This window comes from Misgurnus anguillicaudatus, chromosome 24 (assembly GCF_027580225.2).
Source record: "Misgurnus anguillicaudatus chromosome 24, ASM2758022v2, whole genome shotgun sequence".
Classification (NCBI taxonomy): domain Eukaryota; kingdom Metazoa; phylum Chordata; class Actinopteri; order Cypriniformes; family Cobitidae; genus Misgurnus; species Misgurnus anguillicaudatus.
The window spans coordinates 32,555,480-32,581,477 of NC_073360.2; the positions used below are offsets into that span (position 1 = coordinate 32,555,480).

Genomic DNA, 25,998 nt, shown 5'->3' on the forward strand with positions numbered 1-25,998 from the left:
TAACACATTGACCCCAGAGGATCTTATGAAAAACTTTCCATTATTTTATTCAAAGTCAACGAAAATCGAGCAGGACCAAAAACATTTTTACAGCTGATCGGTGTGAAAGACGTTAAGCGAAGACGTCAAGTAACCGCAATGACAGGGTTCTTAATATGACAAAGTAAGTGTTTTGATTAATGCCATTAATGTTTATATTTTTAATTAGTGTGTACAACTAGTCAACTAAATGAATATAACATGACAAAGATGAATGCACATTTATATAGGCGATTGATTCAATAGATTTATAGCATTTTGAATAAAAACTTGTCATGGATTTATTGCATTTTGTGGAAAAAATAATCTGTTTTTATAATAAATCTTTGAAAATCAACTTATGGATTAGAATTTTTTATGTTTTATAACCTAAAGATGCTGTGTGAAAGTTTGTAACAGAAAATAGTTGTTTTCATCTTGTCACTTTCTTGGTATAGAAAACACGTTTTTCCCAAAATTTGTCAAAATGGATTTATTGCGTTTTGGAACCAAACTCTTCATATGCTTTTATGATGCTCAAAGATGAGTTTTAAATAATAAAATTCTTGACTACAGGGAGACTTTAAGGTAGTAATGTGTTGCCTTTTTTTTTTTTGCTGCATTATCATGGGGATCCTAGACTAGATTCAATTCGAGCACCGGGTAAGATATTTTGTTAAACCACAAAACCATGACGACAAAGGAAATCCTTTAGATCTTGGGGGGCCCAGACATCAGAGCACAACACATATTGAGCCTTATATGAAACAACTTATCATTCTTTCTTCAGTTGAACAAGAGGCGCATTTATTACATCTCTTTTCTTACGTTCTTCTATTTTGTCGGTTCTCATCCAGTCCACTTGTTTAAGCAGGGAGCTGAGAAGGTAAGGATGAAACTTGAAAGTTAATATTACATTAAATGTATTAAATAAACCCATATAAGGAGAAAAATTGTGAATACACTTTAGATGGTAAACAGGTAAAAGTCATGAGATGTGCACTGTTACATAGTTCTGCAAACAACATTGTATTTGGGATATTCTGAAATGTTTTTAACATTTGAGCTTGTTTGCAGTTTATAAGTGGGATTTTTCTATATAAGAGGAAGCATTGTGATCCAGAGATGAAAGGACTGATATATCTTCTGTTTCAAGGTATTATGTCACTTTACTTCTATATGTGTATTTTATATGACAAGAGGTTCCATCACAGAAAATGCATATAAAAATAATGTGACTTATGAAGGGCCGGAGTGGGACTCATTTTCAGCCCTGGAGTTTTATGCCTTAGATCGGCCCACTGTAGTTCACGACTGACTATTAAAATAATATCATAAAATTCTCCGTAGTATATAAGTCTGCAATAGTGCACTGTTCTTTGCAGCCTTGCAATTCATTGAGTTTTTCAAATATATCATTTTTAATTGAGTGCGAATTCAGTAGCCTAAACAATTATGATTTTTGCCATATTTGTGCAGCCCTGATATAAGACATTTTAATATTATTCAAGTAAACTTCTGAATTCTATTATTCAAAAACTACTGAAAGGGAACAAATGTGTTTGAGTGTTCCCCTATATTACAATTTCTAAAAAATGTGGGTCTTGAGATTACCTGTTTGGTTGATAAAGTTTGGAAACCTCTGATATCATATACAATAGCCTAAACAAGAAATATCAAGTATGCAGTGGAAACCAGCCGCGTAGCTATGGGTGGGCCTGGGTGGGCCTGGGTCCACCCACCTGTCAGCTAGGCCCACCCACCTGCCTATCCAGTAAAGCCTATTAGTTATCCTAAAGAGTAAATTATGTTGCATTTATCACTATACTTGACCTATAAAATAAATCTTTTTTTAAAACTCTTGTTTGCTATTATAATAAGGAATAAGTTAATTTTGTAAATAGTAGTGCAATAAATAGCGCATTTCGAACAGCCTCCTGGCCCCTCCTACACCCCACATCATAGAAATTAACATTAACACCCGGTTTAATGCTGACACGTTAGTAATAATGTCAGCTGCGCTGCTTGATTGTAGAATGAAGGTCTCAAAGACCTTCGGTGAGAAGACTTTAGTACAGCTTGATGGTGCACCCTTTAACATATACCGTTGAGGTTTCTGAACCTGAGGTGTTGGTTCAGCAGCTAAAAAAAGAAAAGTCTTTGCATAACATTTGCGCCCATGAGCCTTCTGGTCTGAAAACGAGGTGTTCAGGCGCATTGTTGGTGCTTTGCTATTTTGAGGCAAATAAAATAGACTAGCCTACGCCATGACCAACTAAAACCTGCCAATGGAGAAATATTGCTTTTGTTATTTAATGAGCGCATACGCGCCTAAACGGCAACGCGCATACGCGCCTATAAACGGCAACGTTTAAACAAACGTTTAAAATATGAAAAATCAAAGGATTAAAATGATAAAATGTTTTAAAGATTATTATTGAGTGTCTTGGACATAAATAAGGACCGATTATGAGACGTTAGAAGGCGTAAAAACCTGCTTCACCTGTAGCCAGGTAAGTAATTAAATGTTTTGCTTTAAACAAATGCAAATATTGCATTTATTTAGAATTTTTTTAATGCTACCCAAAAATGTATTATATATGATGACTTTGTACCTGTGGATATGATGAGATGAGAACCGTTTTTATGTTATGCTTAAATTTCAAAACACCCACAGCGCTGTTCTAGTGCTGAAATTGCGTTTATAAATTATTTATTGTTACAAACTATTTTTAAAGTACAACCCTTTTCTTGCATTTGTTAATAATTTTTTGAGATGACTGATCATGTAGGCTATCCATAAATTTACAATAATTAAAAGCCTGCTATTTTTACTTCCATGACTGAAAGAAAACGACTTTTAAAGGTTTAAATGAAGAATTTCGTTGCAAAACGAGAGACCTCCGTTTTTAACATTTTTGTCAAATTACTATTATGTTATCATGTTATTATTTTGTTTTATAGTGCTACTTAGCTGTATTTTTTAAGTTATGAAGGTTTAAATCAAAACAAACCAACCGCATTTGAATTGATATTAATTGGAATGCACAACCAAAAAACGAGATTTCTTTTGCAACGAAACTTTTCAAATACCAACAAATTAAGCTACTATTTAAAGTATTTTTAGGCCTAAAGCTTTTCTTGCATATTTGTAAACTATTCTTTGAGATAACACGGATCATCTGGGCTATCAATACATTTACAGCAATTAAAAGCCTGTTATTTTTACTTGAATGATCATGACTGAAAGAAAACGACTTTTAAAGGTTTTAATACCAACGAATAACAATTTCATTACAAATAAAAACAACGCATTTTTTTAATATCAATCTTAAACTGGTGGTCTTCTTCCTCTGCTCAGTTTTTTAGTTTACAAATTCTGCCAAAATATGGAATCGAATTGGCGCAAGGCAAGCGCAACTGGCTTGTAAAGGAGATGAGACTCTTATTGGTTTATTGCACATTGCGTTTAGATTGTTAAAATAGGGCACATACAGGCTTTTGTTCTTATTAAACGGTGATATATTGAAACTGGTGTAGTTGTGTGTTTGTATATTTTGATAACAGATGCTTTTTTGGTTAAGGCCCACCTGATTTTCTCTGGGCCCACCCACATTGTGAATCCTGGCTACGCTAGTGGTGGAAAAAAATGGAACAAATCGGTTTTATAAATTTTTAGTACTTAATCATGTCTATTGCCAAATAACGTAGGCTAAGGTAGACATACGTTGTGTCAAAAAAAGAAAACATCATATGGAACTTACTTTTGAAACTTAGCTTTTTTCAAATAAACTGGGGTGCGTTCTCCGATAACGTTGTCTCTTAGCGCGCTACGAAGACTCTTAAGTTAAACCTTAACTACAGGTATACCTTTCCTACGTGTGTTCTCCGAACTATACCTTAGTATGTTGCTTAAGGTAAACCTTCTTAAGTTCGACCTTAGCGGGTGCTGTCCATGGTGGAGGTGCTGAATAGGTTGATATCGATTGCTCGACAATCAATTATTCACTTTATGTAATAGGTTTCGCTGCGTTATGAGATAGCGGTGTTCTTTATTAAATAAACATTTTAGAAATAGTTCAAGTTCAATTTATTAGGAATATCTGGTAAAAAATATTTCAAATTGCAAACAACTAAATTCAACCTTCTATATTTTATATCAAACCCGTGGAAAACCCGCAACTTTATTTCCAAACGTATCATGTTTAAACTGCTCCAATTCATCCGCTATGCCTTGAAAGGATCATTTATATTAGGGGTTCCCAATAAGTGCGTTGCACAGGGGAATACAGTGGGTTGTGGAAGTACTTGGCTGTGCATTACACTTAAAGTATATAAAAACAAACTGCTGTTGTTCATTAGTTCACGCGTTTATTGTGCTTGGACACTGTATGCACAAGCAGCGCGTTAACAATGCGGATAAAGCTTAATGGACGCATTTCTGGAGCCTGTCTGTCTAAATATAACATATCAAATATTATATAATATTAATAGCCTATAAATATATAGTATGATTGCTTTAGATTTTAGCTTTGATTAGTTTTAATATGGAAATTTTGTCGACCTTAGACTATACAAGCAGTAATCAAGTGCACAGTTTATTTTGAATGTTTATAAAGAATATGGCATGCAGTTGCCTCAAAGTTATAAAACATTAAAAAACTTCGATGCAAAGTCGAATTAACATGAATAATCATAATTAGTTTTTGTAATTTTACCTGATTTATTTATGCAGCTAAAATACTAGCCGTTAGACTAAGATTTAACGGATATGAAATGCACAAATGAAATAGTAGGATTCGCTGTATAGCTGCCAGTTTCACCAACTCCATCACCCAAAATATATTTTTTAAATAGTTTCTTAATCCTGTAGCATGTAATAGTTCGCAGTTGATGTCCCTTTGGAAAACATAATTAAAAATCTAACAACCATCAATGTAATGATGTCTAATTATGTAAATGTTTTATTATTTAAATATAAAAATATTTGCCTAATTAAACACGGAGTGTATTGCATTTTTTTTTACAAATATTTAGTTATACAGACTACAATGTAAGCTTTTATGAAAGTGATGGCCCCTAGTGGGGATCATGTGGGATAAGGTATAGCTAAGAGTGCTCCAGACCAACCAATCATTTTCCTTAGAGGCCGTTCGAATCAAGATGTGCTCAAGTTTATTTTAAATATAGACGCGTGGCAAGCGCACTCGAATATAGACGCGTCTGAAACAAAACTCGCATTCACAGGCGAGCGCTTTGAAAAGCAGAAGAAAGCGGCGCGTCCTGCGTTTTAATGCGTTTTAGATGTTATGAACCCTCGTGCATGAATTATTCCAATAAGTGGTCGGGACTCGGGACACAATCAACTTGGAAATAAAGCGGCGAGGATATATCTCACCCGCAAATACACGAATGAGGCTGCTGTGAGTGCTGGCAGCCTAGGCAGCAACCTTCAACCCAGTGGCATGACAACACCGGCCCACGTGACCCAAAAACAGACCGGCCCACCCTATGGCCAGTCCGGGCCTGGACTTATGTTTTTTACATTGGATATGTTGCAGTATGCTACAGAAAGCAAAAGTTACATTAAATTTCCCATTGCTTTATGTTTTCTGAATATGACACCTTTATTCATAGTGCCTCCTGTCCCTTCCCTGAAAATCAAACCCATGATTTTGTTGCCGAATGCCGATAGTAATTGAGCTACAGGAACTGAAAACTAAATTCAAGACTCTTATAGACACTCTTATATTCCCTGTTTTTCTCACAGGTGTTCTGCTGTATGAGACTTTGGCATGGGAAGTGAGAATGCCATCAGAAATTCATGGCCTCAGAGGTTCCTGTCTGGTTATACCGTGCTCTTACTCTTACACTTCATACCCACCTACTAAACCACGTAGAGTTGTGTGGTATCAGTATGTGTATTTATTTAGTAGATACCCTTTAGTTTATGATCCCTGGAATTCAGGCAAAGTTATTGACAAGTTCAGAGGAAAAACTGATATATATAACCCTACAAACTCAGATCGGGATTGTAGTCTGCTGATCAAAAGTGTGAATCCATCCCACAATGGAGAAAAATTATATGCATGGATTGACCCAGAAAATGTTAAAAAGAGCACCTATAAGTTTTTTGATGTCACCTCCACGATTATTGTTGACAGTGCGTAAATACTTCACATGTTCTTTTAATGTAATATTTTTGGTTTTAAGTGTCATTACAGCTGTATCATCGGTTGCCTAACTGTAATATTTTCCCTACTGTAGCAAATCCACAGCAGCCCATCATTAATATTTCTGGAGGTTTAAAGATCGGTGATAACATTACAGTAGTGTGTTACACCTTACACACCTGTCCATACAGCAAACCAAACATCATTCTGAAGGGTATTGAAGGATCTGATAAAATAGATGATGTCCGTATGGAAAATGGTCAATGGAAAACCACTCTGACACGCACCGGTGTTGTGAAGGCTGAACGCTCAGATATTGAGTGTACTGTAACACATCATGGAGGCAGAACAACAAGAGCTACAAAATCACAAAGTGCAAAATGTAAGTAAAAAATTACTTGCATTTAAAAGCATACATATATACCTGACTCTGTTTTATCTGTGTGTTATAGTCAGTTTCACAATGAATTTAAAGACATTGAACATTTCACTCTTTGTCAAAGTTAAATTCATTCAAATAGCTTTAAATCATGTTTGATGTTTGTGTCAACTGCTTATAATTTTAATTTCAGGTGTCTATTCTAGTATAACCATTGAGCCTAAACTGGCAGCAGATATCATAGAGGGTGTTGATATGAACTTCACTTGTACCGTCCACCATTCCTGTCAGAATAATCCTCCGATCCTCTCCTGGAACTATGAGAACATGTCGGTCAATTATGATACAAAACAACTTACAGGGTTTGAATGGGCCACCTTTTCCACCATAACCTTTTTGGGGACACAGAAAGATGATGGGAAGAAATTGATCTGCACTACAAATATTTCTGGACAGAAAATCACAGCATCTGTCGACTTACATGTACAATGTGAGCGATTTCAAGACATCATACACAATGTTTGTGATTCCTCTGTGTCTTTTCATTCATAGATTTTTGTCTGCAGATTCTTTAACAGAGCCTCCAAAACCAGTGACCCCAGTCCAAAATAAATGTATGTGTTTCATATTTGTCCTGTTTACATGATATTATACATCATGATGACCAATAAATTACTTTCTTTTTCACTTCATTTAGCTTTTTCCGAGCATGAAACCAACACGATGACCTTTGACATGATGACAATTGGCCTTTTCTTTCTAGCCCCCTCATTTGCCTTTCTTCTCATTTGCATATTTGCTGGAGTCATCATATACAAGAAGTGTAACAGGTACATGTGTGTTACATCAGGGTACTTATGAAAGTCTGAATTAAGTATTCATATATTGACATGGTGTAGTTTGTTGAGCATGTATAGCTTTTCATACTGTCATATAACACTGTCAATATTATTTTATAGGTCTTCACCTGCTAATCCACAGAAATCACAGCCGGAACAAAGGTACAGTATGCATATTTTTAAATGTAATGTTTAACCATATGTAGATGTTAACCAACTTGTTTGTATTCATCTGAGCTCTTCATTGTAAGTTAGTAAATATGTGTGTGTGGGTGTTCATTTCTAAAATGTGTTGCGTCTGGTGTATTTGAAGTTTTAAAATACAGAGAATTATAAGAGTCCATTCTGACAATCTCACACCTTTTGTGCAAGCAAGCAACCCTTTACACTTTAGGCGACTGTGAAGCAGCATGAGATTTACAGATATCAAAACATATTCTTAACACTTTACAATAAAGCTGTATTAGTTTATGGATCACCTAACATGAACTATAAATAAACAATACTTGTTCAGCATTTATTAATCTTAGTTCATGTTAATTTGAGCATGTACTAATAAAAATCAAAATGTAAAATAATTTTTAATGAATGCATTTTATGTGCTGTATGATGATCACTTTTAAAACCAATCATGAAAATGTAAGTATGAATATATAATCAGATTATATTGTGCTAATGACTGAACATGTCTTATGTGAGAGAGCGAGACAGCATCACTTCAGCTCTGGTTAGCTATGTTTATACAGTATGTGTGAATTATAGCTAAGTTGCAACCTAGTATATGAGATCTTGCCTAGAAACCACTCTTGGCATTAGCAACCTTATCAGACTCAAACCAACATGGACTGTTTCAACCAAACTGCTGGATTAAATATAACTCATGGTTAGGTAACAACAACCCAGCATTGGGTAACTTATCAGTTTGTTTTGTCCCAACACTGGATTGAAAGTAACCCAGCCTTTTTAGAGTACACCTAAATCAGCCACACCATAAAATGACTGAGATTTGTCTCTAGCTAAGAAGCCAGTTGTACTAAAAATGCAAATGTGTGCAGGTACAAATGCTTATAAAAAGATGTTGGATGACCCCCTTGTTTGATCGCCCTCTCTCTGCTTCTGCCTAAAACCTTTAGAAAGAATTGCAAGTGAAAGGTCATTATATGCAGCACAATTTAGGTATAGATATCAAGCCCGTAGGCGGGGGGGGGTCGTGTGGTTCAAACGACACCCCCACAACCCCCCCCCCCCACACACACACACACACACACACACACACTGCTAAAGGTCCAGAATTTCAGTTGTGGTTTTTTTCATGTCATTATTGTCATCATTGTTTTAATCAATACTTGGGTCGGGTTTGCATGATATGTCGGAGCGCTGCCCGCTAAACCATCGGCTGACATTCAGTGTGTTTATTAACAAAATCCAAAGCCACCCTTTAATTCTTCAAGAGATCTTTTTACTGTATAAAGATTAGATGACAGCGACAGGTTTTGTGCCATTCAATTCTGTGAGCGTAGGTCAGAGAGAGTGACGTCCTGCATCTGTGACTGATTTCTTATAGTAATTTCTTTAATACCATATGTTTTTTGGGTATTTACATTGTCTGCTGATCTATAAATGCATCTGTATAATCAAGAATCAAGCTTCTGGATAAAGTAAATATACATAAGTCTGTTTATAAAACTTTAACAATATTATGATAACAATATTACACTTCACCTGTGTGTTTATCTGTTCACAGGTCAAATGTGGTTGCAGCAGACAAGACTTTCTCTAAAGCCCCTATACCAACACAAAAAAGGTATTGTGCATTTAAACCCAGTCAGTCTCTAAAATTGTAAACTGTAATTTGTTTTATAAAATATTTTTGTGCAGTACAGTAGATTAAACAGTCTTAACTTTTAAAAATAAAGGTGCATCATATTGGCATAGAAGAACCTTTTTCATCTGTACAGTGTGGTTCCATAAAGAACCTTTAACATCTGAAGAATCTTTCTGTTCTTTGCACTGGATAAAAAAAAACGATTTTATGGGCAGTTACAGTATTAGCTAAGCCTGTTGCATGGAAGCACTCAAGTGTTGTCATTCGGTGATAACTGTATAAGAAGAAGGAGACATACCGTCTTTCTCCTGTTAACTCATTACTGTACCTGAAATGAGATTGCCTTTCCCCGCACCAATGAAATAAAAGTCCAGAGACAATTCATATGCATGCCGATCCGTCACTCAATCCCTGATCCAGTTTCTCCATTCACTGCTGTGTTGGGTTGTTCTGTCCGAGTCCAGCAAACATAGCATCTGAATCCTTATTTACTCACGCCTGTATCCTCACCAAAAGTTTACTAGACACGAGTGATTGCTTTGTGCTGCCGTCAAACAGTACACACGACGGACACAAGGTAATATATTTGACGTGCTTTGTGGTGTTCTTTTAAAAGACACGATTGCACACAGCACATCTTATTCATGACTATCCCTACACACACACTCTAAAAATGTCTGGGTTATTTTTGACCCATAACGGGTAAATATTTGACAGATCACATGCTGGGTTAAAAATGATGGCAGTGCTGATGATCTTTGTATAAATTAACTACTTGGCCTGATGGCTACATCTGGTGGAAATTTTGTGTCAATAGCCCACTTTGAGATCCCCTTACTGATAAAAATGCTGATGTGTCAAATACTTATTTTCCCCGCTGTATAAAGAACCTTTGACTGAATGGTTCTTTGTGGATCCAGTAATGGTTCTTCTATGGCATTGTTGTAACCTTAATAGCACTTTTAATAAGTGTTAGATCATTATTTATGATTATACCACGGGTCTGTTGAATGCTGCATTCTGATTGGCCGAGAAATGTTCTATGGGTGTTGATTATTTTTCTGTAAACCGCACACCTAACTTGTCAAATGTCTTAAAAATAGGCACCAGAGCAATGTTTGTGGTAACCGTGGTATAAGCGGAATAATTGACTCCGGTCCTTTGAATTATTTGAAAGTAATGCACACCTGCGGTGTAACGGTGTGCCGCATTGCCACCTTGGTGTGCATTATTTTCTTATAATTCAATGGCCCGTCGTCAATTATTCCTTACATATAGAAATTATAAAAAGATTAAAAAGATATGGAATAATTAACAAATCTCATAAACTTATATTTTATTTACAATAGAATATAGATAACATATCAAATGTTGAAAGTGAGACATTTTGAAATGTCATGCCAAATATTGGCTTATTTTTGATTTCATGAGAGCTACACATTCGAAAAAAGTTGGGACAGGTAGCAAAAAGAGGCCAGAAAATTTAAATGTACATATACGGAACAGCTGAAGGACCAATGTGCAACTTATAAGGTCAATTGGCAACATGATTGGGAATAAAAAGAGCCTCTCAGAGTGACAGTGTCTCTCATAAGTCTGAGTTTCTCAGAGAAAAATCGCAGAGTTTAAAGTTATCATCATCTACAGTACATAATATCATCCAAAGATTCAGAGAATCTAGAACAATCTCTGTGCGTAAGGGTCAAAGCCTGAAAACCATACTGGATGCCCGTGAACTTCGGGCCCTTAGATGGCACTGCATTACATACAGTAATGCTACTGTAATGGAAATCACAACATGAGCTCAGGAATACTCCCAGAAAACAATGTCGGTGAACACCATCCACCGTGTCATTCGCCGTTTCCAGCTAAAACTCTATAGGTCAAAAAAGAAGCCATATCTAAACATGATCCAGAAGCACAGGCGTTTTACCTGGGCCAAGGCTCATTTAAAATGGACTGTGGAAAAGTGGAAAACTGTTCTGTGGTCAGAAGAATCAAAATTTGAAGTTCTTTTTGGAAAACTGGAATGCCATTTCATCTGAACTAAAGAGCAAGGACAACCCAAGTTGTTATTAACACTTAGTTCAGAAGCCTGGTATGGGGTTGCATGAGTGCGTGTGGCAACATGACAATGCCAGACCACATACAGTACTGCATCAATTATAACATTATGGCTGCGTAGAAGAAGGATCCTGGTACTGGAATGGCCATCCTGCAGTCCAGATCTTTCACACATAGAAAACATTTGGCGCACCATAAAGAGGAAGATGTGACAAAGAAGACCTAAGACAGATGAGCAACCTATATTAGACAAGAATGGGACAACATTCCCATACCTAAACATTGGTCCTCCTCCAACTGTTCCTTATATGTACATTTAACTTTTCCGGACTCTTATTGCTACCTGTCCCAACTTTTTTGGAATGTGTACCTCTCATGAAATCCAAAATGAGCCAATATTTGGCATTACATTTCAAAATGTCACACTTTCAACATTTGATATGTTATTTATATTCTATTGTGAATAAAATATAAGTTTATGAGATTTGTAAATGATTCCATTCTCTTTTTATTCACAATGTCTACAGTGTCCCATTTTTTCTGATTTGTATGTTTCTTTGTCATTTGGCAAATAAAAATATTCAAACTGAATTCTTAACAGATGTAACATGTTGAAACAAATTAACCTTTAAATTAATTCAAGGGACAGTTTCCCGGACAGGGCTTATCCTAGTCCCAGACTTAAACTCATGTTTGAGCTGCCTTCATTTAAAAACATATTGCACTGACATATCTTAAAAAACTTTATATTAGTGACAGTGTTTTGTCTCAAGATACACACCAGTATTGTTTTTGTAAGTTTTGTTTTTAAAAATGACTCATATGTCCCAATAAAACTAAGGCCTAGATTAATCTAAACCCTGTCTGAGAATCTGCACCTAAATGATTTATGAACTTCATAAACATAATTGTTTGTTGTCTCCTGTGCAATTTAGTCAAAGAAAATCCTGCCCTGTAAGTATATAATCGATCTTTACCATTACTTTATACCATTTTAGTGAATTAACACACAGTTTCTGACCTCAAATAGTGTCTGAAATGTTATTGACTGATTTAACGTCTCTGTCTCTGAATTTATGCTTTAAGATGAAAGATTATGAAGATTATTATGCCAACATGGAAGATGTCAACATTTATGAAAACGACTAATGAAAATGCTCCACATCATCTCCAAAATGTGCTTAATACAGTGTTTAAAACAGAAAATGACAAAAGTCAAACATATATTTTAGACAATATATAAATGTCAAGGAAATAATAACATCAATATTTTTCACATGCTTTCATACATATTATACTTATTGTAACTTTGTCTGATTTGTGTGGCATTTGAATCTCTATCTGGCTTTTCAGGTCTAATGAGCAAGGTTGTCATTAATGCCAAGTTCAGACTGCATGATTTTCAAAGTAGTTGAGTCACAGATCTTTTCACACCGCATCTGGGGTAGGGTTCAGTCGCTGGTGTGTTGACACTGCACGATGTGGGTTTCACTGACCATGGGCCGGAACCATGTTACGTAAAAACGTCAGTTTGGAATCAGTGCATGCGCAGAAGGAATCGTGTGTGGAGCCAGAGGCAGAGCCGCGGTATCAAACTTCCCCCCAAACGCTCGTGCGCCCTATTCAACTACGCCAATCATAAGGACACGCCCCATTTCTATAGCATCAAATTTCTAGCTAAAATGAAACTTATCACAAAAATGAACAATTGAACATATATCAGGGCGATTCAACAGTTTAGGGCTCACTACAGAGCCTGCAAAAATCAATCTTCACGAAGGCCATTGTTCTCAGGTTAACATCCTAAGAAAACCTAGGATATAGCTGTGTGAAAGTCAGGATAAATCTGGCAATGGTAAACTAGTAAACTTTGATCAAAGTTGAGTTGATTTATGTATGTAACACTGGGCGCAGAGGTGATATGATTTTATGATGATTGACACATGACTAAATGTTTAGGTTCCTTTTAAACCTATGTTAAAAGTGAACCTGTTTCATATTATTACTGTAGTAAAAGAGTTTATTTTGATCATGTGCCACAATCGCTGAATAATTCTGAAATACTTTTTAGTAATTTGCGATGTTACAGAGTTGAACGTCTTCACGTATTAACATTATTTGCGAGGTACATTTGCAAATGATTCATAAAGTCATACCTCTGCAATTCTTTGATCGGTTGTGTTTTAGAAGTACTGAATGCTCAAACTCTAATGACAGCAATGTGATCGCTGATGCGCTGGTAGAGAGAGAGAGAGGCAGAGAAAAAGAGAGCCCGCGGCTCTGTAGAAACAACACATCCTCACCCCATGTCGTCAATATGTGACGGGGAGGGTATATTTTTTGACGAACTGGGGACTTCAATACTATTACGTCCGTTGCATTCTCTTTCCTATTTCCTTACCATTTTCGCGTCGGTTTAGGGTTAGATTACGCAAAATTAAACAGTGTACGCGAAATTAAACAGTTGTCACCTGGCGTTGGGGTTAGAGTTAGGTACGACAGTTGTCACCTGGCGTTGGGGTTAGAGTTAGGTTTAGGTAGGGATGTCATTATGTAAATCTAACCCTAAACCGACGCTAAAATGGTAAGAAAATAGGAAAGAGAATGCAACGGACGTAATAGTATTGAAGTCCCCAGTTCGTCAAAAAATGACGCGAAAGGTATACCCTCCCCGTCACATATTGACGAATGGTCAAGTGTCGTCAAATATTGACGACATGGGGTGAGGATGGGTTGGTAGAAATTATGTTATTTGAAGTTTGCTCTTAAAGGACGAAATACTTGAGCAAGCTATTACGTGGCTATTATACAATTTTTTTCAGGACGTTCTTGGCAACTTCTCCACGACCTGGTACTGGGTCGTGACCCGGTGGTTGAGGACCTCTGCTCTAGCTGCCATCAAATGGAGCTTTAATGTGCAGAATCTGTCAAAATGTATACAACCACCTTGAATTCTCAAAATGATCCTATTTAATGTTTGCATAACTAAAGCTCATCACATTCGTAACATTTTAACGTTCGTAAACTTTTGGACAGAAAACACAAACTTACCCACCTTTGTCGAAATCCGTGAAATCCAGTCAACTCTTTCTCCCACGCAGAGCATGCGTGACCTAGACAATCTCATATCTGACATGAGAACCGCTGAGACATTAGGAGATGGAAATTTTGCATCAGATAAAAATGTTCAAACGTTATGATTTTTTGACAGAAACTCTCTGCCCCTGTTTTATCACGATTTATTTACAATTTATCATTTAGCAACGCATATCAGAATTGAACCCACACAAGATGTTTTTATCGTTTTGCTACTGATAGAATTACATAGAAAAATTATATCTCTGTTTCCTTTAGATTCATAGCTTAATGTTCATAACTGTCTGGACAGAAGTAATTACGACCTTTAGTGAATGTTTCCATTGCATCGTGGTGGATTAAGGAAATTATACTTTTAGTGTTAGTAGTTGTATTTTGTAGAAGACAAAGCAATATAAATGTTATGCACCAAAATGCAGGATTTTATTAAAGGAAATTAAAGAATTGACTTAGGAAAAACCCAGATGCACTGAATGTCGCTGACATCCCCAATTTATGGGGACGGAAATAAAATAAAGTCTCATTACACGATAATGCCAAGGCTTAGTGGGATAAAACTAACTTTAGAATTTCTTACATCTATCTTAAACAAAACAGTGAACTAAAAATAAAAAAATGACAACAACTGGGTATTATACGATCTATATTGTTTATTAAACCCCTTGAGGACCGAAACTATGGAATCGGCCATCAGCATGATAACAAATACCTTAGAAGACCAAAACACATCTTTTTTATTGGTGAAAACAATTTTATTGGTAGTGTAAATATTTTTTTATTTAGAGTCGAGTCCCATTCGTTTGCATGGAGAGGGCGGCGTTTATGACTTGTATTGCAGTCAGGGTGCAATCAGAGGCTTCACTTTTCAAGATGTATGAGGCACACCCCGGTTTCACACTGCATGACTTCACCATAGGAATAATCGCCAACAACTTTGTCCCGGTCCGCAAATAACCTCTCACAACCAAACGCACGTGATAAGTGACAAGGAAACAACTCAAGGTCACGCATCCAAGACTGGAGTTCTCACGTGAAACTGGGATTATTACAAATGGTAGCCTGCATGAAGCTTGCCATACAAATTGCATGTGCGCTCATTTGCAGCGAAAAAGGAAAAAGAGAAGCAGCCCTTTTTCTGATCCGAAGCCATGCTTGCTGATATTTTGGTCTGTCTGTCTAACCCAAACCCAACTGCCCTGCATGTTGCTCTCTTGGCTGTAGGTCATCACCAATGTTTTTTTCAGTCAAAACACATTTCACATGGCGTGAGTTTGAATCGCATACAGGTTAAGATATCTCATATTCTCTCAGATCACATGTTTGATAAATCACACTGTGTGGATGTCACTCGCATGCACGAACACTGAGTTTCCTGTGGTTTAGGCATTTGTCAGCGATTTCTCAGAACCTGTTGGCGAGTCTAAATCAAAGTGCTAAAAACTAAAGTGCAGTCTGAACTCGGCATAAGCAAACAAATTTTCACTTAAAGGGGTAGTTCACCCAAAAACTGAAATTCTGTCATCATTTACTCAATCTTTTGTTGTGTCTGTCTTTATTCTGTTTAAGATATTTTGATAAATAATGTTAAGCACTGTCGGTACCCATTGATTTTCTTGTTTTGTCCTACTATGGCAGTCAAGTGTGTTGTTACAACCCATTCTCACCAGGAAGCGTGGGAATGACACGCAGTGTGATTGTCGTGCAACAGATACGCCAAATTTCGCTTTTGCGCGCATATGATATGCCAGTCCTTCCCATTCACTTATATGGCGAATCGTTTCGTGTAGTTTTATTTATTGTTTTCTCATTTGTTTTCTGTTTTTTCCCATTATCACTTGGGTTTAGGGTTAGAACAACTTTTTGTTATATAAAAATGACATCCAAACCCCTTCTCTAACCCCAACTCCAAGCGACCATAGCTTAAGACAAAAACATAGAGAAACCTGTATATTAAATAACCTCCTTAAAGAAATCTGAAATCTAACCTATAGCGAAAATGTTTTAAAAAACAGAAAACAAATGAGAAAACAATAAATAAAACGATTCGCAATATAAGTGAATGGGAAGGACTGGGGTATCATATGCACGCAAAATCGGAGTTTGGCGTATCTATTGCACGATAATCACACTGCTTGTCATTTGTATGCATCTTGGTGAGAATGGGTACGTTGTTACCATCATTTATCAAAATATATTCTGTTGTGTTTAACAGAATCATGAAACTCATGCAGGTTTAGAAAAGAATGAGGGTGGGAAAATGATGACAGATTTTTCATTTGTGGATAAACTATGCTTTTAAGCATACAATTTATGTATCATTGTAAATATAAAAACAATTCTAGTGCTGTTTAACCTGAGAATTAAATTGTTTTAAGAGAAGATTTCTCTCTCTCTCTCTCTCTCTCTCTCTCTCTCTCTATTTGTATTTTTTTATCAAAGTATATTTATAATATACTGTCATTGTTTCAGAAAAGGCAAATACTAATCCCTAGAGTGTCTTACTTTTTGCAAGCTATAAAAGCTGTAACTGGGACCGTACCTATCATAATAAATGCCATTAGGTACTGATATGTACCTTTGATGTGCTAATATGCAGTCTTTGGGTACAAATGTGTAATTTTTGTCAGTGTACTGCCCCAGTGACCACTTTTGTAAAAAAAATTTCTGAGAGTGTGCTGCCCTCTAGAGGATATGAAGTAAAATATTAATAAAAGTTTTTGTCTACAGTAGAGTGTTTGATAACACAGCTAAACACAAGAGAAGATTATCAAAAAGTGCAAAATTAGGAATTACTATGCCTGGCTTGAGTGGCTTGTACTTTGTATTTTACTTTTTCAAGTGATAGTGTTGCACAATGTTGAAAAGGTAAGAGTGTATGAAGGTATTTTTGGTGCAAAACACCTGTACACCCATGACAGTAGAATTTTAGTTGTAGAGATTATCAACACAGGTGTATCAGTACATTTCAAGTCACAGATGAAGAGGTAATTTTTTTCGTTTAAAGGCGGGGTGCATGATTTTTTGAAAAACGCTTTGGAAAAGGTAGTCGGCCGAGTACCAAAACACACCTGTAGCCAATCAAAAGTAAGGGGTGTGTCTACTAACTGCCGTTGTTGCCTGGGTAGTGTATGTGTGGGGCGGGTCTATCAAAAGAAGGTCCAGATTCTATTAGAGTAGGGGCGTGTTGTTTCAAATATCAACATCGGCCTTTAGAGATCGTGCACCTCATCTTTAAATACAACAGAAGAGTTTCATTTTTACGAATCCTTCAGTGCAGCTGCACAAAACTTATTTTATGAATCAAAGATAAAGATACTCCTACGTTCACATATTTTTGCATACAATTGCTGCATATAAAAATACGCATTTAGCCCATCTATGCAATACAGTGGAATACTCCAATAAGGTGGGGAGCTAAAGAGGTATCCAAATTTAATGCGCTACTTTCACTTCATTCAATAATTCATTTCCTGTTAACCTACCTTGAAAACGTTATATTTGGAAGAGGGATGCACAGGGGCGTCATGCACCCATTTTTTTTTTTAAGGGGGCACAGTGTCAACAGCTCACATAAATTTGTGCATACACAGACATCAAACGAAATATTATAGAGCTTTCAGTCTTTTCCATGGCACTTACATTTCTAACAATCTGAAAACCCCTGCTTTCATGCAAAAAGCTCCAAAATAAAAGTGATGACTAACTTTCATATCAAATACTATTCAATCGGAATAATGACACATTTGCATCATATTTACATCTGAAATGGCATGTTTTTATTTATTTAAGTCTTAATGGCTTGTTTAATTGTGTCATTATGCCTTTTTGCACAACAACTGCATCATATAAAATTAATGTAATTTTAAATCCATAAAGAATATAAACAACGAAAATGACATAAGCTATAGCCACGTGATTGATTTTAATGTTCAATAATGATTTTAAAAAATATGTTTAGATAAAATTATTAGAGGAACGGATTTTTGCATTAAATTTTACCTTATTTTTGAGCATGTGAGATTCCGCGCCCGCGTGAACTCTGGGGAACTTTGGAGTTGTGCCAAGAAGATGAATCTCTACTAATATAATGTTGAGACGGTCACATTTAAATCCATACATTTTCTACACAGAGGAGGTTAACTGCACATTACCGTACTGGGGTTTGGAAATGTTGTGAGCGTTTCTAAGACGTTTTAATTCCTCAGATAGCCAAATGCAGCAGCAAGCCAGCAACAGCAGAGAGCTCGTGAGCGCGCCCAGACGCTGATGACGTCTGTGACTGCCCTGACTGCAGCGCCACTGCCGCCAGAATAAAAGTAATGTAACATGATCAAAACACTAGCAAAACGGCGAGAATCTCAGAAAAGTGACAAGGATGCAGCACAGAATGTATAATATTGTGCATATTAAACAGATTAAAAGTCAAATAACAGATTAATGGACGCTTATTTGATTTTGAGGTTGGATGCAAAAGCCATTGGCACAAAAAAACCAAGGGGGCATGTGCCCCCTCAGTTTGAATGAGCATGACGCCTCTGAGGATGCATATAGTATTTGTTTTTCTGTGGATAATGTCTGCTCATGATTGGGCTTTTTTCTCTTTCTACTGTTTTACAAACAAAACTCAACACCATGTTTTTATTCTTGAAGTGATCTTTTTACTTTATGATGATAATGAGAGTAAATGTGTTGGACTGGACTGCAGCTTTGAACTTAAAAACGTGATGCACATCGTGTGCTTCCTATACCCAACAATAGCGCACGTGCACAGAGCTAAATGAGTTCATGTTCTGTTATCATTTACTCATCCTCATGTTGTTCTCAACCTTTATGAATTTCTTTTTTCTGATGAATTTATAGTAGGAATAAAAAATATGATGGAATTTAATGGGTACCCTCAACTGTTTGCTTACCATAATTTATCAAAATATTTTCTTCATCATTTATCACAATACTTTTCCTAATATGGAAGTCTGTGGTCACTATCTGCTGTGTGTTTATGTAAATAATGACAGAATTTTAATTTTAATTTGAATTATCCCTTTAAAATAGGGCTCATTATGTTTGGATGCCCCAAAGACTTGCTGCCAAAATAATCAGATCACTGCTGCTTCAGCTCGGCTTCATCTGCTGCACACATGCAGGGTATGTGCAGTAACCTGTTAACATCAACACTTAAACATTAGTGTTTCAAACGCACAGTTCACTTATGCATTGTGAGAAGGTTAAAATTAGCAGTTATTTGTCTGAAACAGTCAAATGTAGCATCTATTTCCATGGTCTGAGGTGGTGCGAAAGAGAGGCGGGACTAATTTGCATATTCATAGATCCACATAGACTTAATGAGGCAAGAGTGTAGAGTTACATTCAAGTTGTTTTAAAGCATGAAGAAATTACTACGGTAACACGCATATATATGCTATTATGATGTTCAAAGATGAGTTTTAAATAATACAATTCTTGACTACAGGGAGACTTTTAAGGTAGTAATGTGTTGCCATTTTTTTTTTGGTTTGTTTTTTTGTTTTTTGCTGCATTATCATGGTGGGGATCTTAGACTAGATTCAATTCGAGCACTGTGTAAGATATTTGTTAAACCACAAAACCATGACGACAAAGGAAATCCTTTAGATCTTGGGGGGCGCAGACATTAGAGCACAACTAATATTGAGCCTTATATGACATAACAAATCATTCTTTCTTCAGTTGAACAAGAGAGACATTTATCTCTTTTCTTACTTACTTTTATTTTGTCTGTTCTCATCCAGTCCACTTGTTTAAGCAGGGAGCTGAGAAGGTAAGGATGAAACTTGAAAGTTAATATTACATAAAGTGTATTAAATAAACGTATTATTGTCCCCATTCACTTCTTGTTTTCTAATGGTAAAGGGCTTTACCAAATAATATTGAGAAAAATTGTGAAAACACTTTAGAAGGTAAACAGGTAAAAGTCATGAGATGTGCACTGTTACATAGTTCTGCAAACAACATTGCAATTGGGATATTCTGAAATGTTTTTAACATTTGAGCTTGTTTGCAGTTTATAAGTGGGATTTGTCTATATAAGAGGAAGCATTGTGATCCAGAGATGAAAGGACTGTTATATCTTCTGTTTCAAGGTACCGTGTTAATTTACTTCTATTCATGCATTTTATATGACAAGAGGTTCTGTCACAGAAAATGTATATAAAACTAATGTGACTTATGTTTTATTTACATTTGATATGTTGCAGAATGCTAACAGACAGCAAAAGTTACATTAAATTTCCCATTTCTTTATGTTTCCTCAATATGACACCTTTTTCATAGTGCCTACTGTCCCTTCACTGAAAATCAAACCCATGATTGTGTTGCTGAATCCAGATAGTAATTGAGATTCAGGAAATGAAAACTGAAGTCGAGACTCTTATAGACACTCTTATATTCCCTGTTTTTTCTCACAGGTGTTCTGCTGTATGAGACTTTGGCATGGGAAGTGAGAATGCCAACAGAAATTCATGGCCTCAGAGGTTCCTGTCTGGTTATACCGTGCACTTACTCTTACACTTCAAACCCACCTACTAACCCACGTAGAGTTGTGTGGTATCAGTATGTGTCTAAAGGCTACCCTTTAGTTTGTGATCCCTTGAATCCAGACAAAGTTATTGACAAGTTCAGAGGAAAAACTGAAATATATAACCCTAAAAACTCAGATCGGGATTGTAGTCTGCTGATCAAAAGCGTGGATTCGTCCCACAATGGAGAAAAAATATATACATGGATTGACCCAAAAAATGTTGGATGGATCACCTATAAGTTTTTTGATGTCACCTCCACGATTATTGTTGACAGTATGTAAATACTTCACATGTTCTTTTAATTTAATATTGTTGGTTTTAAGTGTCATTACAGCTGTATCATCGGTTGCCTAACTGTAACATTTTTCACTACTGAAGCAAATCCACAGCAGCCCATCATTAATATTTCTGGAGGTTTAAAGATCGGTGACAGCATTACAGTAGCGTGTTACACCTACCACACCTGTCCATACAGCAAACCAAACATCATTCTGAAGGGTATTGAAGGATCTGATAAAATAGATGATGTCGATATCAAAAATGGTCAATGGAAAATCACTCTGACACGCACCGGTGTTGTGAAGGCTGAACGCTCAGATATTGAGTGTACTGTAACACATCATGGAGGCATAACAACAAGAGCTACAAAATCACAAAGTGCAAAATGTAAGTAAAAAATAACATGTATACAAAAGTACACATATATACCTGACTCTGTTTTATCTGTGTGTTATAGTCAGTTTCACAATGAATTTAAAGACTTGAACATTTAACTATTTGTAAAAGTAAAATTCATTCAAATAGCTTTAAATCATGTTTGGTGTTTGTGCCAACATCTTATAATTTTAATTTCAGGTGTCTATTCTAGTATAACCATTGAGCCTAAACAAGCAGCAGATATCATAGAGGGTGTTGAAAAGACCTTCACTTGTACCGTCCACCATTCCTGCCTGAAGAATCCTCCGATCCTCTCCTGGAACTATGAGAACATGCCGGTCAAAGATGGAAAGAAACAACTTACAGGGTTTGAATGGTCCACCTTTTCCACCATAACCTTTTTTGGGGCAACGAAAGACGATGGAAAGAAATTAATCTGCACTACAAATATTTCTGGAAAGAAAATCACAGCATCTGTCGACTTACATGTACAACGTGAGTGAATTTAAGACATCATACACGATGTGTGTGATTCCTCTGTGTCTTTTTACTTATAGATTTTTGTCTGCAGATTCTTTAACAGAGTCTCCAAAACCAGTGACTCCAGTCAAGAATAAATGTATGTGTTTCACATTTGTCCTGTAGCTGTTACATGATATATACATCATGATGACCAATAAATGACTTCCTTCTTTTACTTCCTTTAGCTGTTTCCCAGAATCAACCTGATGTGATGACCTTTGACTTGAAGACAATTGGGCTTTACATTCTAGCCCCTTCATTTGCCTTTCTTCTCATTTGCATATTTGCTGGAGTCATCATATACAAAAAGTGTAACAGGTACATGTGTGTTACATCAGGTTTATACTTTTTAATACTTTGTTTTAAAAGTCTGAACTAAATATTCACATATTGACATGGTGTAGTTTTGTTGAGCATGTATAGCTTTTGATACGGTCATATAACACTGTCAATATTATTTCTAGGTCTTCATCTGCTAATCCACAAGAATCACAGCCTGAACGGAGGTACAATATGCATTTTTAAATGTAATGTATAATCATATGTAGATGTTAACCACCTTGTTTGTATGCATCTGAGCTCTTCATGTAAGTAAGTAAATATTTGTGTGTGTTATTTTCTAAAATGTGTTGCACCTGGTGTCTTTGAAGTTTTAAAATACAGAGAAGTACAACGTACACAAGTCCATTCTGACAATTTCACACCTTTTGTGCAAGCAAGCAACCCTTTGTGCTTTAGGCAACTGTGATAGCAGATAAAGTTTACAGATATCAAAACATATTCTTAACACTTTACAATAAAGTTGTATTAGTTTATGCATCACCTAACATGAACTTTTAGTAAACAATACTTGTTCAGCATTTATTAATCTTAGTTAATGTTAATTTCTGCATTTACCAATACAAAATTCAAAATGTAATATTTTTTAATGAATGCATTTTATGTGTTGTATGATGATCACTTTTAAAATCAATGTATAAAAATATAATCAGAGAGCGAGGCAGCATCGGCCTTATCAACCTTATCAGACTCTTAAAATGTTGGGTTAATACTGGATTGTTTCAACCCAACTGCTGGGTTAAATATAACTCATGGTTGGTAACAACGCAGCATTTGGTAGCTTATAAGTTTGTTCTGTCCCAACACTGGGTTGAAAATACGTAGAGTGCACGTAAAACACCCACACCATAAATTTGTCTCTAGCTAAGAAGCCAGCTGTTCTAAAAATAATGTAAATGTGTGCAGGTACGTATGCTTATAAAAAGATGTTGGATGACCTCTTGTATGTCACCCTCCTCTGTTTCTGCTTCTGCCCAAAACTTTCAGAAAGAATTGCAATTGAAAGGTCAATATATGCAGTACAATTTAGGTATAGATGTGTATGCATTTGATACCAATATGTACCTTTAAGGTACTAATATGCACTCTTTAGGTACAAAGGTCTACTTTTCAAAAGGCTACCGTCCCAGTGACAGCTTTTTTTGTACATTCAATTCTGTGAGTGCAGGTCAAAGAGTAACATCCTGCATCTGTGACTGATTTCTTTATAGTTTCTTTAAAACCGTATGTTTTTTGGTATTTACATTGTCTGCTGATATAAATGCATCTGTAAAAGTGTAAAAGAATCAAGCTAATGGATAAAGTGAATATACATAAGTCTGCTTATAAAACAATATTACACTTCACCTATGTGTTAATCTGTTCACAGGTCAAATGCGGTTGCGGCAGTCAAGACTCTTTCTAAAGATTGTATAGCATCACCAAAGAGGTATTGTGCATTTAAACCAAGCCAGTCTCTAAAACTGTGAACTATAATTTGTTTGATTTATTTTTTTATGTGTTGTATATTAAAAAAAAGGTTAAAGTATTATAGTAGATTAAAGTATCTGTCTTAACTCTTAAAAATAAAGATGCATCATATTGGCATAGAAGAACCATTTGTGTCTGTACAGTGTGGTTCCATAAAGAACCTTTAACATCTGAAGAATCTTTCTGTTCTTTGCACTGGAAAAAAAAAATTATGGGCAGATACAGTATAAGGCTGGCGCATAGAAGCACTCAATTGGTGTCTTCCTGACACAGAGTCCGGCGCTGTCTTTAAAGTAACACACACTTTTTTTCTTTAACATTTCCTAAGTCAGGTTAGTTTGTCAGTACAAAGTCAGTAACGTAGAAGATGAAAAGTTCATATATTTCTGCAGTTCAATAGAGGGAAGTGCACCCTGCTGAAAAAAACAATAAAACCATTACAGAAATTTCTAATGGTTTCCATTAAAATACCAATAGGAACCATTAGCTTTTACCATTAAAACCACTACACTGTAGTGTGTTTTGGGCCATATTCCATTAAAACCAATACATAGAACCAATACATACCATTAGAGACAATCAAAAACCAATACACTGTAGTGTGTTTTGGGCCATATTCCATTTGAACCAATAGAGACAGAGCGCAGCGCGTCATAACCTGAAAACCACGCCCACAGGGGGGGAAAGCAATCCAACGGTCTCCATTGACTTTGTATTGCGAGAGGACGCCTCCTTGTCATTTCTGGCTTATAACAAAAAACTGAATAATGCCTAAAAGCTGCTGTGTGACAAGATGTACAGCTAACAATCCAAATAACCCAGAAATACGTTTTTGTAGGCTGTCGAGCCGTAAAACTCAGCCTTTAAGGAGAAAAAATTGGATCGCCGACTACGTTTCCCCCTATTGGGTGCAGTTTTACTAATAGGAGTACTATGAAAAGTTGCTTGTTTCCATTTCTGTGTCTTTAAACGCTCGTTTTTTGAAGTGGAAAGCTTATAAAAACGTATTTTTTTTTTTTGGATTGTTAGCTGTACACATTGTCAAACACCAGCTTTTAGGTATTATTCTGTTAGGTATTATCTGCCATGACAGATACGAAAGTGAATAACTGTGTCTTAACACTGTACAACATGTAAGTTAACAGATATCCGCCATTATGGGAGGTCACGCGTACTCGTTTGTAAATAAGCATGTAAACATGGAATCATATTACAGCACACACTTAAAAGATACAGCAGTTCAGGCTTACTGAAAGTTTCCATGAAGGATATAAGTGAATAACTGTGTCTTAACACTGTACAGCATGTAACAGATATCCGCCATTACGGGAGGTCACGCGGATTTGTTTGTAAATAAGCATGTAAACATGGAATCATATTACAGCACACACTTAAAAGATACAGCAGTTCAGGCTTACTGAAGGTTTCCATGAAGGATATAAGTGAATAACTGTGTTTAACACTGTTACAGCATGAAACAGTGAAATCCGCCATTACGTGAGATCGCGTCCGTTTGTAAACAACGAAAGTTTTTCAATCCGAAGCGTGTAGTCTGCTAAGGTTGCTTAACGTTACTTTATGTAGGCTGAACTGCACAAGCCATGAGCATATTAAGTTACATGATAGCAAATATAAATGGTATAAATTAACTGTTAACGTTACTTACTTCTAATCCAGCAGTGCGTTCTCCATTGTTCTTCTTAGGTAACGTTAAAGATAAATGCTTCTCTTCCTCAATGTCCAGACATAAATGAAGATATTCCTCACGTGTGTGAATAAAGTTTATAATCCAAACATGCGGTAAAAAGTCCTTAAATCTGATCAAACTTTACGCTTTGCTTGTTATGGTTGAACAGCTCGTGTCTTCATTACCATGTCAACAGCGTGTGGGCGTGACCAAATTAAAGATAACGAAGTCAGCCAGGAAAAACGGTACTCTCTTTACTTCAATGCAGATTACATAAACAGGCAATATTTGTTTTTGATTATATTTAGCTTGTTTAAAAGTAGACATTTCAGGCTTTCTTTGGATGTGTGTATCATGCTTGTGTGACGAGTA

General features: G+C 36.1%; 1 protein-coding gene across 1 annotated transcript; it reads left to right on the forward strand.

Annotated features, from left to right (window-relative positions):
• Positions 1-1,143: 1,143 nt before the first annotated feature.
• LOC141361700 (sialoadhesin-like) lies at positions 1,144-23,938 on the forward strand. Its single transcript, XM_073863373.1, has 8 exons — positions 1,144-1,174; positions 5,789-6,181; positions 6,286-6,573; positions 6,764-7,060; positions 21,807-22,096; positions 22,327-22,448; positions 22,595-22,636; positions 23,839-23,938. The coding sequence occupies exons 1-8, from the start codon at positions 1,144-1,146 to the stop codon at positions 23,936-23,938; spliced, it is 1,563 nt and encodes a 520-aa protein (XP_073719474.1).
• The last annotated feature ends 2,060 nt before the right edge of the window (positions 23,939-25,998 follow it).

Excerpts from the sequence above, each read along its gene's own strand:
- LOC141361700 (XM_073863373.1), top strand. The coding sequence starts at position 1,144 with ATGAAAGGACTGATATATCTTCTGTTTCAAG. Across the intron at positions 6,574-6,763 it reads AAAATCACAAAGTGCAAAAT|GTGTCTATTCTAGTATAACC; the intron begins GTAAGTAAAAAA and ends TTTTAATTTCAG. Across the intron at positions 22,449-22,594 it reads ATATACAAAAAGTGTAACAG|GTCTTCATCTGCTAATCCAC; the intron begins GTACATGTGTGT and ends TATTATTTCTAG.